At 40.3% G+C, this 13,818-nt stretch overlaps 1 protein-coding gene across 1 annotated transcript in view; it reads left to right on the plus strand.

Annotated features, from left to right (window-relative positions):
* IL1RAPL1 (interleukin 1 receptor accessory protein like 1) overlaps positions 1-13,818 on the plus strand; it is a 924,197-nt gene that overhangs the window by 876,133 nt on the left and 34,246 nt on the right. The window contains exon 7 of the mRNA XM_070944181.1: positions 12,285-12,428. Coding sequence (XP_070800282.1) covers positions 12,285-12,428 — 144 coding nt within the window. The remainder of the gene's footprint in view (positions 1-12,284; positions 12,429-13,818) is intronic.

Genomic DNA, 13,818 nt, shown 5'->3' on the forward strand with positions numbered 1-13,818 from the left:
TTACCGGGAGGGAAAAACATTTTGGCAGATGCCTTGTCCAGTCTACCACAATACAACAGTGTCAAGGCGGGAGTTATTAAGCCCATGATCACAACCTCCCAATTAGCAGCTAAGGTTGTCACATGCTCTCAGGCAAAGAACAACCCCTCCACCTTAGACAATGCCACCACCACAGATTTCAAAAAAACTTTAGAAATGGATGAATGGTTTAGTGCCAATAAACATACTTGCATAATAAAAGAGGAGTTAGCTTGGGTGGGAAATAAGCTGCATGTCCCAGCTAGGGAAAGGCTGAGAAGTATGCAAGCTTGTCATGACTCCAAATTAGCTGGTCACTTTGGTTTTGTAAAAACATTACATTTACTGAAATGGCAATTCTGGTCATCCTCATTAAAAAAGGACATAAAAAATTATGTAGCAAGCTGCCCCATTTGTGCTGCTGCTAAATGCAGGCAGGGGAAAAACCCCAGTCTATTGCAGCTGGTGGCTGACCCTTCAGCATCATGGAGAAAGATCTCCATGGACTTCATTGTTGAATTGCCCAAGAGTTCTGGAAACAGAGTGATCTGGGTTGTCACCAGAGGTGGGTTTCAGCCAGTTCTGACTGGTTCTTCCACCAGTAGTGGAAATTTTGAGTAGTTCGAAGAACCGGTAAATACCACCTCTGCCTGGCCCCGCCCCAATCTATTAGCTGCCTCCCAGTCTCCCACTGATCAGCTGGAAGGAAAAAATCAGGGCTTGCTTTTCAGCTGGGAGATCGCTTGGCAAAGAAGAAGAAGGGGGAAAAAAACCAAGATGCCATCGTTTTAAATTGACAAGCCAAGAAGCAGCTGCTGGAAGGAGTTTTTTACTTGCAGAAGTAAAGTGACATTCAGCAGTTCATTTCTGGGTCAGCTGAACAACAAACTGGATAAGAGGACGGATTCTTATATGGTTCTATGTTTTTGAAGTTTTGGGGTTTGTGTTTCTAAAAAGGTTTGGGCAATTTCCATTGTGACATATCCTGTCTTGAATGAGTTTTCTGCCTGCTTGTAAATGGAGCCGAACATCCAGCTTCCACTTTCTATTATCTCTAAGCACTGGTAGCTGTTTTCTTCTTACAAAGTTTCCTTTATGCAGCTGTCAGGAATGTAGAATGAGCCTCAGGCAGGTTCCTTTGTTAGCAACTTGATTTTTCCTTGCTTTTCTGGGAACCTTTTCTTATGAGTAATATTTTATTTGGGGAAATGAAGAGGGGGGAGTTTGATTCCTTCCCAGAGCAGGTTAGTGGAGTGGGGAGGGAATGGGGATTTTGAACTATTCTTCCCCTGTCACGCCCACCAAGCCATGTACACCAAGCCACATGGACAGAACCGGTAGTAAAAAAATTTGAAACCCACCACTGGTTGTCACAGATCTTTTCTCAAAACAGGTTCATTTCATCCCATGCCAAAAGATCCCTAAGCTTTGGCTAAACTGTTTTTGATCCATATTTACCACTTGCATGGGGCCCCATGACGTATTATTTCAGACAAATGGGTCCAATTCATGTCCAAGTTCCGGAAAGCTTTTTTGAAACTACTTGGGACTGAACAGGGACTTACAGTAGTGGCCAAAATTGTGGAAACCTTTTGGGAAAAGTGTATTTTTGAGGTTTGATGGCTAATAACACCACTTTTTTTGGAGTTGTACCATAAAATTATATATCAATGGAAAGATAATTTAATCAAGAATGCAATGCAATAACTTTTATGAAGGATTTGTTATTAGAATAGCAGTTATAAAGAAGAAAAGTGAAACACATAGAAAAAACGAGATATACAAAAATTATCACCATGTCAGTTAATACTTAGTTGGGTAACCATTAGCATGAATTATGGCCTTACAATGTCTTCCCATGGAGTGAACCAAGTCTTTTGGTTCTACAGCTGTTATAATGTGAAACCAAGATTGAATGATTACTTCTATTAACCGGGGTTTTTTGCTGGGCCGCTTCTGACTAACAAATTTCTTTAGTCGGCTCCATAGATTTTCAGTTGGGTTAAGGTCTGGGCTATTCCCAGGTCATTCCAGCAGTGGAATATGATTATCTTGAAACCACTTTTTGCACACAGCAGCAACATGACATGGATCTGAATCCTGTTGAAATATAAATGCTTCATTGTCTTGGAAAAGATTATGTCCGGAAGGATTCAGTTTGGGCTCAAGTATTTCATTAACATATTTTTGGCCATTTATATTCCCATTAATCACACAAATTCTGCTCATACCATTTGATGCCATACAATTCCATATCATAACACTGACTGGGTGTTTCATGGTACATGTAATGCAATCAGGATGCAAGTCTTCTCCGATTCTTCTCCTTACATATTTTATGCCATCACTATAAAAGCAAAATATATGGTGGATGAATGTTCTGGGAACATTCTTCCTTTATTTACTTCTCTGTACAAATGCAGTTAATGATAAGTAAATTACCTGTGCATCATTGCTGAGCAAATTCATCAAAAATTAAAAACAGGTGCAGATGAAATATATAGCCCATCAATGCATCTGATAATTATGGTAAATTTTTAATAAAATAAATGCATCTATTATCCAGGATGCCATTCAAAGTGTCTAGAAAATATGAACATTTTATTTTAATTAGCTATCCTTTCACTCAGGTTGGTGATTTAATTATCTATCTACAGATCTATGCTTTGATTAAACCACTTATAGGTCATTAAAACAATTTATTATTAAACAATCTCCCTCCTTCCCCCCAAAGCATACTTCTGTTGCTATTAATGGATTTTCCCTAAGAGTAAATTTAGACGACTTCTGCCAAATGAATATTGTTAACTGCTAAATTATTGCTTTGTCCCCAAATGTAGCTATTTGACACTCATTTGCTGCACTTGGCATAATGCATATATTTCCCATAGGAAATATCTGGTAATTTTCATTGACAGCTTTTAGAGTTCTGATTTCTTAAAAATTGAAGGACCTGCAATTTAGTGTTAGAATACAAGAGCAAAGAAGATAATGCTTGATTTGAATTGCACATTATTTCCCCACAATCTTTTAAAAAATACATGTGACATGCCATGGAACTTCAGTACTAAAAGAAATGTTTGAAGAAAAGCTTAAAATTAAATAATTATAATACATTATTAGATCTCTAATAATAATACACCATGCTTTATATTCATAAACATACTTTATATCTGTGTTTTGCTTTTTTGTTTAATTTCATATAGACTTGGAACCATTATTCTTTTCATTTGTAATTCCCAAAGTAAAGGAGGGACAGATTCTTGTATCGAAGTAATGGATTCCAAAATCTAAATTTTAGGGGGGCTGCGATGGCTCACGTGGTAAGATGCTGAGCCTGTGTTCCGCTGAGATCAGCAGCTCGGCAACTCGATTCCCATGAGTGAATAAACAATGTAGGGACAGGAAAGGAGCCTCCCCCAATTGCCTACTGGCATTCAGGCATCCCATAGGTAAGATAATACCACGCGAAAAAATCCCTTTCACAGAGGCAGGCAGCCATTTCGGTGATCCCTGGCTAACACATGCCATACAAAAACAAAAACAAAAACTGTACATTACATATACACATATACATACATGTATGTATTTTTCTGCCCCAGCTACGGACCCCAGCACACACAAAATCTATACAAAGCTTATTTTACTCAAATAACTCAGTCTTTTTCAACCAAAGGCTGTTAATAAACTGTCTTAACAGCCTAAAAGAATTCTAAGATAAGGTAATCACAGTCTTACTAGGGTTGGCAGAAAGCCCAGAAGCAATTTTGCAGGGAATCCAAACACGAAGGAGAGTGAACTAAAGTTGTTCCCTACAGCTTGCTGCAATCGGCATTCCTCCTTAAATAGGCTAAGGGAGTGGCCAATTAGCCCCAAGCCTTACTCTCGAGAAGATCTCCTCCTGAGGAGCCACTCCTGTTTTTGGCAGCTCTGTGCACCCATGAATTTGGGAAGAGGCTCCTCCTCTTCGTCCTCTTCACTTAAAAGAGTTTCTGGAAGTTCTGAAGGCTCTGGATGAATCCCTGCCTCTGGCACCACATCTTCTCCAGCCTCCTCACTATCAGACTTGAGCGCCAGCTGCACAGGCTGCTGGCGCAGCACCACATCAGCCTCCTCATTGTTGGAATCAGCTACAATCTGCACAGGCCACTGATGGGCCACAACATGTATAGACATACACATGTGTATATATACATACACATAATGCTAAAATGAATTTGTATATCCAAGGTTATTGCATAAAAATTATTTAAAGATCCCAAATGAAGTGTTTATAGTGTAGAAAGTTAGCACCAATGGTGGGATTCAGCCAGTTCGCACCACTTCAGGAGAACCGGTTGTTAACTTTCTGAGCAGTTTGGAAAACTGGTTGTTGGAAGAAATCATTAGGGCAGAGAACCGGTTGTTAAATTACTTGAATCCCACCACTGGTTTGCACCCACCCCTCTCCTAGAAGAATGAAATATTTTGAGAAATACTAAAAAAGCAGAATATTATATTTCCCTAAAGGAGAAACATGTTTTTAAAGTCAGAAAGCAGCCCCCAAGTCTTTCTTAATAGCAGGACTGGGCCAGCCTATCTACAAGACAAAAGACCTTCGGCTCCATGGTGATGGGATTAAGACATGACCATCCAGGACATAATAGATTATCTAGTAGCAGAGCTCATTACATTGCACAATCTCCTAAGGACATTGCATCATCCAGCACACTTTTGACTAAACTTGGCTCAGACAAATATGACCCCACATGGCCCTATGGGAGTTTGACAACAGCCAATACAATACATGTTCTTGTACAGGAACAGGAAGTTCACGTGCAAAGCCCAAGAGAAGGTATAAAAACCCCTCGCTCTCAACTCCATGTGTATCCATTCATTTGATGATATGAGGGTAGGTGTTTTTATGCTGATATTTTCTCCTTATTTTGATACATTATTACAGAAGGGCCATAAATGGTGTAGTTAGAATTTATGAACCTAGCACATTTAATTCCCATCTTCTGTTTACTGCTGATCAGTTGAATCACATGTTACAGAAGCTGACAAAAAGGATTATGGTAAGGGTATCCTGTATAATTTTTATTTCCATTTAATTTCTACTCAGTTTTATAACAATTTTAACTTAACTGTTGTGGGTTTATTATTTTTCCCTATAGATAAGAAATATATCAAATAGATGAAACTAAAAACTTTAGAATATTTAGGAAATTATACCAGAGTTTTTAAATTGTTTTAAAAACAAAAATCATATGTACTGTATTTTTCGCACTATGCACCGGACCATAAGATACACATTAGCTATAGAGGAGGAAAACAAGATGCTGCCATCCAGCATCCATTCAGTATTCATCTGGCTAGCGTCCTTGCAGCAAATAGCAAACAGCCTGGTCAGCTTCAGCACATTATCACAGCTCCAGCACATGGCTCATCAGGGTTCCGCTCCATTGCACCCACCACCAGTCAACTGAGCTGAGCTGCTACCACCATCAGGAAACACTGGAGCCTTTGCTGCCAAGTAGCTGATTGGCGGTTGGATCAGCCTCCAGGAATACTGCCAATCAGCTGTTTTAGGCGGCGGGGATCGCAGCTGCTGCCGCCTATCGCTGCCATTCGCTGCCACCATCATTCTCCATTCACCGCTGCCAATCGCTGCCACTGTTCATCACCAATCACCACCGCTGCCACCACCGTTCAGCACCGATCGCTGCTGCCGCCTCTTGTGGTGACAAACAGCGGCAGCAATCCCTGCTACCTAGAACAGCTGATTGGCAGTATTCCAGCAGGCCAATCTAACCACCAATCAACTGCTTGGCAACAAAGTCTCCAGTATTCTCCAACAGTGGCAAAAGCAGCTGCCACACCAACCCCCCCACCACAATACTTGTTCTATAAGACGCACAGGAATTTCCACCCACTTTGGGGCGGGGGAGTGCATCTTATAGTACAAAAAAATGCGGTAATTACATTTTATTGCCTGCTAGAGAATTCTGAAGCTTTTATAACAACTCACACCAGATGCTGTTTTAGGACCTCTTTCCAGAGCACGATACCATAGTCTTTTGAGACTGAGGGTTGCCAATGTGTTTATAACAACTGCATGTTCTTCCATTATAGAAGTATAAACATAAACATACCTAAACAGAGAAAATAAACATGGTTGCTTATGTTTTCCCCTCCATGTTTGCAATGCTCTAACTGAAATATATTCTATGATGCTATGCAGTAATATAGTCTCTGAACTAAATCCTATATAGCAACATCGATAGAATTAAGCTTAGCCATGCTAGATTCTTTCAAGAAAAAAGTAAGGGTCATGTGGAAATGTAATGATCAATAACCGTGACATAGGCATTTTATTATATTTTTGAGCTAACAAGCACAAAATAGTAATATTCCTAAAGTTAACAACCCTGCATTCTAAATGCCATTGCCATCAATGGCATTAAACTTGTGTTCATATTGTTTTTCCAGGTTTAACAACATTTATAGAATTTATACATACTTTACAATACCAAAGGGTTAAGTAAATTCTGCACAGATATAACTAATGGTTGTGTCATTCAGTTTCAGTATATTTCCATGGCAGCAGCATAAATCTCTACAAATAATACTCAATTTACAACTATTCATTTAGTGACCATTTGAAGTTACAATAGCATTGAAAAAAGTGACTTATGACCATTTTTCACATTCACGACCATTACAGCATCCCTGTGGTTATGTCCTTCTTCTAATGTAGCAGTTTTTCTTGTGGTTGCTATGGTAAGAAAGTGAAAGTATGCCAGTTACAACAGTAAAACTGAAAGGCAGGATTATTATTTTATTTTTATTTTATTTTTTGCTTTTTTTCTAAGTTTTGTACTTTTCAAATAAGCTCTGAATAGTACTTAAAACTTAATGTGTGTGTGTTTATAATATGTATAATACATATACACATACCGTATTTTCTGGCATATAAGATGACTTTTTAACACATGAAAATCTTCTCAAAAGTCGGGGGTCATCTTATACGCCAGGTGTCGTTCTCCTGTAACCAGGCAGACCAGCCTGAAAGACTCTGACGAGCCTTAAATGGCTCTGGCGACCCAAGCTCTGACAATCTGCTAATCAGGCAACTCAGCTGGGATTGCCAGAGCCATGGAGAAGGGAAAAACTTTCCCCCCTCCAGCTTGCTTACCTTAGCTCAGTGGTTGGGGGTCAAACAACCCTTTCACAGGGGTTGCCTAAGACAGTGGTCACCAACCGGTAGTCCTTTGGTGGTCCGCGGAGAAATTTTTGTATTTTTGCAGGTGGTGCAATACAGAAAAACGAGCGCAGCCCTCGCCATCTGGAATGAATGGTGTTGTTGTGGCAGTGGGGGAGGGGGTGGCAGAAGTGGGAAGAAGTGGCATTTGTGATGGCTGGAAGCTGTGGGAGTGAAGCACTACTTTCATTTGTATGGCAACAGCAATCCGCCTTGGTATATTTGTGCCAGCCAGTGGCGCAAGGCAGCCCTCCTCTCCTGCTGCCTGGGACTCAGAGTGGTAAATGGTGTCTGATCCGGAGAGCAGCTGGATTTTGCTCTCTAATCCAGATGCCAGATCGGCCCCCTGCAAGCTCTTGTCTCTCGAGGAGCGCTCCCTGAAGCGGGGCTGGAAACTTTGGTTGGGCTCCTTGAGAGAGGAGAGCTTGCAGGGGGGCGATCTGGTGTCTGCAATGGAGAGCAAAATCTGGCTTCTTCTCTCCGCTGTAAGAGCGGCATCAGGATTCCGCCTTGGTATATTTGTGCCAGCCAGTGGCGCAAGGCAGCCCTCCTCTCCTGCTGCCTGGGACTCAGAGTGGTAAATGGTGTCTGATCCGGAGAGCAGCTGGATTTTGCTCTCTAATCCGGATGCCAGATCGGCTCCCTGCAAGCTCTCGTCTCTCGAGGAGCCCGACCAAAGTTTCCAGTGCCACTTCCGGGAGTGCTCTTTGAAAGATCAGATCTTGCAGGGGACTGATCTGGCGTCTGCAATGGAGAGCAAAATCCAGCTGCTCCTCGGACCAGTCACCATTTACCGCTCTGAGTCCCAAGCAGCAGGAAACGAAGGCTGCCTTGCACCACAAATATACCAAGGCAGAATCCTGATGCTGCACTTTCAGCAGAGAGGTGAGGGCTGCCTTGGCCATCGGCTGGCGCAAATATACCAAGGCGAATGCTCATGCCGCACAAGTTCAAGTAGTGCTTCGCTCCCACACTTCTTCCGGCCCTCAGTCTCTCAGGGAGATGCTTGACTTCCTCTCAGCCCCAAGACACTGGCTGGCCCATGAGATGAGAGAGAGAGAGAATGAGAGAGAAAGAGAGAGAATCAGAATGAGACAGAGAGAGAAAGATCAAAGAATGAAAGAGAGAGAAAGACAGAATGAAAGAGAATGAGAGAAAGAGACAGAGAGAATCAGAAAGAGAGAGAGAGAGAGAGAGAATGAGAGACAGAGAAAGAGACAGAGAATGAAAGAGAATCAAAGAATCAGAGAGAGAATGAGAGAGAGAGAGAGACAAAATGAAAAAGAATCAGAATGAGAGAGAGAGTCGGGAGAGAGAGAGAAAGAGGGGGAGAGAGAAAGAGAAAGAGAGAAAGAGTGGGGGGAGAGAAAAAGGGGGACAGAAAGAAAGAGAGAATGAGAGTGGGGGGAGAGAGACAGAAGGGGAGAGAGAAAGAGAGAGAGAGTGGGAGAGAGAGAGAGAGAAAGAGAGAATGAGAAAGAGGGGGGAGAAAGAGAATGAGAGAGAGGGGGGAAAGAAAGAGAAAGAGTGAGGGAAAGAAAGAATGAGAAAGAGAGGGGGAGAGAGAAAGAGAATGAGAGAGGGGGAGAGAGGGGGAGAGAGAAAGAGAGAATGAGAAAGAGTGGGAGAGAAAGAAAGAGAGGGAGAGAGAGAGAGAAAGCAAAAATGAGAGAGAGAGAGAGAGAGAATGAGAGAGAAAGAGTGGGAGACAGAGAGAGAGAGACAGAGAGGAGGGAGAGTGCCTGAAGGACCCCATCCTGTACTGGGAGTCCAGGTGCTTCAGCAAGCAGCGCACTGGATTCGTATTAGTGGTCCGCGAAATTTAAAATTATGAAGTTGGTGGTCCCTGAGGTCCAAAAGGTTGGGAACCCCTGGCCTAAGACCATCGGAAAACAAATATTTTTGATGGTTTTAGGAATAATTTTATCGTTGGGGGTCACCACAACATGAGGAACTGTATTAAAGGGTCGCGGCATTAGGAAGGTTGAGAACCACTGCCTCAGCTGCTTGCCTTGCTTCACTTGCCTGAATCCATTCCATCAGCAAGCAACTCCCTGCCTGCAATCCAGCAGGCAGGGAATTGTGGACTTCAACTCCCAGAATTCCTCAGCCAGCAAAACAAAGCTGGCTGAGGAATTCTGGGAGTTGAAGTCTACAAGTCTTAAAGTTGTCAAGGTTGGAGACCCCTGTTCTATTGGGTAAGTTTTTTTCCCCTTTGAGATCTTTTAAAAAATAGTTAATTGGGGTTTTTTTTAGTTGTTCTTTTTTAGACCTAGCCATTTAAAGTTTAGGAAGTTTTAAATTTAGCTTTCATATAAAAATAAAAATAAAATAAAATAATATTTGTGCAGCTTTCTGAGATTTAGTGTGTTTCTGTAGTGTTTCACTCTAACTACACAAACACACAAAATCTCACAAAGCTGTATGTGGAATTTTGTGTGTGTAAAGTGTGAAAGTTGGGTTTTTGGGCTTTTTGTGGCTGTGTGAGGTTCCTGCTTGTTGCAGTGGCCATTTTGGGTCTAGCACAGCTGCCTTTAAATTGTGGGTGAGCCAGTTGTGTTGTGTTGTGTTGTGTGTGTGTAAAGTGTGAAAGTTGTTTTTTTGGGCTTTTTGTGCTGTGTGAGGTTCCTGCTTGTTTCAGGGGCCATTTTGGGTCTAGCACAGCTGCTTTTACATTGTGGGTGAGCTAGTTGATGTTTTTTTTAATTTTTATTTGGTGTGCGTTGGAAGAGGGGTAGTCTTATATGTCGAGTATAGCCCAAACCCTATATTTTAACAGGAAAATTCGGGGGTCGTCTTATACGCTCAGTCATCTTATACGCCGGAAAATACGGTACATGTATGTATGTATATGTATTATACACACGCATACACACATACACATGCACACTCACACATTTGTTTTGTAAAGTTCACCAATTATCTACTGTCCTTAATCATAATAAACATGCCCACAAAGCACCTGTCTGTTAGTCTAATTAAGTTTGCTACTTTGTTAGATATGTTAGAAACAAATTTTCTGTTTTCTAGAAATATGTTCACCTACATCCATTTAAAATTTTCTTAAATCACAATCTTGTTAAAGTATTTCCTTTTAAATTAAAATCCTTTAAGAAGGCATTTCCCCCCTAATCTTAGTTTCAGAAAGAAGGCAACTGATTGGAGACTTTGATCTTCCATGCTGTTTATGATAGGGTGTAAATCAATAAGATCCAAAGGTGTTCAAGAAAATGAGGTTTTTACTATGCAATGTCTGTACAGATTGCACAGTGGCTAAGAATGTGTTGTAAATGTTTTGGCTCCAAGCTGCTCCACTCACAATCAACCAGGAGAAACTCAATTCCTGTGGTCTCCTCACAAGAAGCAGAAGTGGATCATTCCCAGTCCTTTCCCAAGAGAGATTTTCTTCTGCTAGAAAACTGACTCCAAAATGGTGATTCCACCATAGTGTTGTCCTCAGTTGTGAAGCTGCTTGCAGGGACGTCTGATCCACCACCAACGAAGCATTGTTTGTGTCTGTATTAGGCTTTTTTCTTACTCCAGCCATAACCATTTTAAAAGGTAAATGCTACACAACTTACTAACCAAGCTATTTTTAACACTTTTTAGAACAATATACAATTCTTCATCCTCAGTGAAAATTCAGTATAACATCCTTATGATACTGAAATAATTTCCAAGAAATCCAATCTTTATTGGGGTTATTTCCAGGGAAATGATCTGGCACTGCAGCTTTATTAGTGGTTTTCATCTATCATAGATTTTCCAGGCAAACAACTAGATTATAGTTGACTTCAAATGGAAATGTGCATGTTTATCCCTGCTTGAAAAATGTGAGGACAATGACCAATGATGACATTATCATTTACTGACATTGTTCTGTCTCTACTACATGTTAGTCTGTGTGCAGCTCAACATGCAGCTAAATCCACCTATCCTCCAATAAAACAGACTGTGCGTAGATCTGAATGTTTTATTGAAAGAACAGGATATGGTGAAACTGGAGAAAATAGGCATACATACAACGAGAACCAAATACAAGATAGTATTGAGTTACTGCTGAACATAACTATTAATAAATAGAAGCAATTTAAATATCACCATCACATGTTCTCTGTGTGCTATGGAATTATCCTTGGATGACCATGTGCCACAGATTAAAATGGATTCTTCTTTGTGCTTCTGCTTCTCCAAATGCTAAAGGAAAATGGAGTCTGGCTTCCCAGCGTGCACTTGGTTTGAGAGTGTGGGGTGGGGTCAGCTTCAAACAATATGCTTGGTGTTTGTCTCTCCGGCCACTAAATGGGACTAGAGCGCAACAACAGTATACAAAGATCGTATGTTGGGGCATATTTGTCCCTCCGGTCACTAGATAAGGCTAGAGAGCAACAACAGTATATAAAAATTATATGCTGGGGCATGACAGACATAATTTCATAAATGATATTACCAAATGATTATTGTTGACAGACAGATATGATCACATTTGCCCAAACCTCTTCTTCTTTGGAAACTAAGCTGTCAGTTGTTTCAATCAATCATACAATATCCCATGGTACAATGCTACATAAGAAATGATAATGTTTCACCTCTTAATGTCAAAATGTCAAAAATGACAAATTGAGATGATTTTCAACATTTTTCTTAAAAATGTTTATATATAAACATTTATATAGTAGAGGAGATATTGTGAATTGTATAGCACCAAGGAAGGGGGATATATTAAAACAAATGTAGCTGATAAAAAAGGAATGATAATTTTGTGTTGAGAAAAGGGCTGATACTTAGCTTCATCCTATGTGAACATTGTATGTCATACACCAGTTACACACCACAAAAATATTAATGCCTACTCTTTCTCTCTCTGTATGTGTGTGTGTGTTATACCAAGAAATTAAAAAAAAAAACACTTTGTTTTTGCATTCAGAAAAACAGAAAATTCCTTCTTGCCCCAAGATATGATAATAAATTACTGCTTTTAGATCAGAATATGGTGGTTATTAATCTTTATTCTTTTTTTCAGAGCTGATGTATACAGTTGAACTTGCTGGAGGACTTGGTGCTATTTTGCTGCTACTTGTTTGTTTAGTGACTATTTACAAGTGCTACAAGATAGAAATTATGCTATTCTACAGGAACCATTTTGGTGCAGAAGAACTAGATGGAGGTAAGCAAATATGCTTCGACATATGCTTTGTTTGAATGTGAAACATTCTAGTAAAGAGCTGTACTATAATTAAGAGCATATGATCACTAATGAAGATAAAAATAAATTCATTGATTTTTTTCTTGTGAAATTTTAGTGCAACAGCTATTGCATCTCTCTGATTTCCCAACCTCAGAAACAAAATATCATAAATTTTGCTTCTTACTGTTCCCATTTTGTTACTTTCTAAAGTACAAGAAAGGGACGCAGTGGCTCAGTAGCTAAGACACTGAGCTTGTTGATTGAAAGGTTGGCAGTTCAGCGGTTCGAATCCCTAGTGCCACATAACAGGGTGAGCTCCCATTACTTGTCCCAGCTTCTGCCAACCTAGCAGTTCGAAAAAAGTAAAAAATGCAAGTAGAAAAATAGGGACCACCTTTGGTGGGAAAGTAACAGCATTCTGTGTGCCTTTGGCATTTAGTCATGCCGGCCACATGACCACGGAGATGTCTTTGGACAGCGCTGGCTCTTCAGCTTTGAAATGGAGATGAGCACCGTCCCCTAGAGTCGGGAAAGACTAGCACATATGTGCAAGGGGAACCTTTACCTTTACCTTTAAAGTACAAGAGTTGTTCGTATATTTTAATAGTACTATGAATATTTATGTTTTAGAGTGTCATTTCATATATATATATATAGAATAATTATTTATATTCTTAAAAATTACTTAAATAAAAAATGGTAAAACTGTGCTCCAGAATTTACATTTAGTTTTGTCTCTGGGCATACAGTGATTACAGAATTTATTGTACAAGGTTTAACCTATAAAACTTTTCATGGGTTTATACCCTGTGGTTAAAATACCTTTTATCGAACAGTACTAATTTTCAGCAGATCCAGCTAAGTAATCTCACAATTTTAACCCACCTATGCATTATCCCTCAAATTGCTCAAAAGTGGTTAAAGATTACTAGTTTAACAGCATTGGAAGTGACCTTGTAGGTCTTCTAGTCTAACCCCCTGCCTAAGCAGGCGACCCTACACCATTTTGGACAAGTGGCAGACCAGTCTCTTCTTGAAAGCTTCCAGTAATGAAGCTCCCACAACTTCTGAAGCCAAGCTGTTCCACTGGTTGATTGTTCTCACTGTCAGAAAATTATTCCTTATTTCCAGGTTGAATCTCTCCTTGTTCAGTTTACATCCATTATTCCTTGTCTGGCCTTCAGGTGCTTTGGAAAATAGGTTGATCCCCTCCTCTCTGTGGCAGCCACTCAAATATTAGAACACCTCTTGCCTCCTCTGGTCCTTCTCTTCACTAGACAAGCCATGCCCAGTTCCTGAAACCATTCATTGTATTTTTAGCCTCCAGGTTATCTTGGTTACTCATCTCTGCATTTTTTCTAGATTTTTC

This window comes from Pituophis catenifer, unplaced genomic scaffold (genome assembly GCF_029215685.1).
Source record: "Pituophis catenifer annectens isolate HBS135680 unplaced genomic scaffold, rPitCat1.0.hap2 SCAF_4, whole genome shotgun sequence".
In the NCBI taxonomy this organism is placed as follows: domain Eukaryota; kingdom Metazoa; phylum Chordata; class Lepidosauria; order Squamata; family Colubridae; genus Pituophis; species Pituophis catenifer.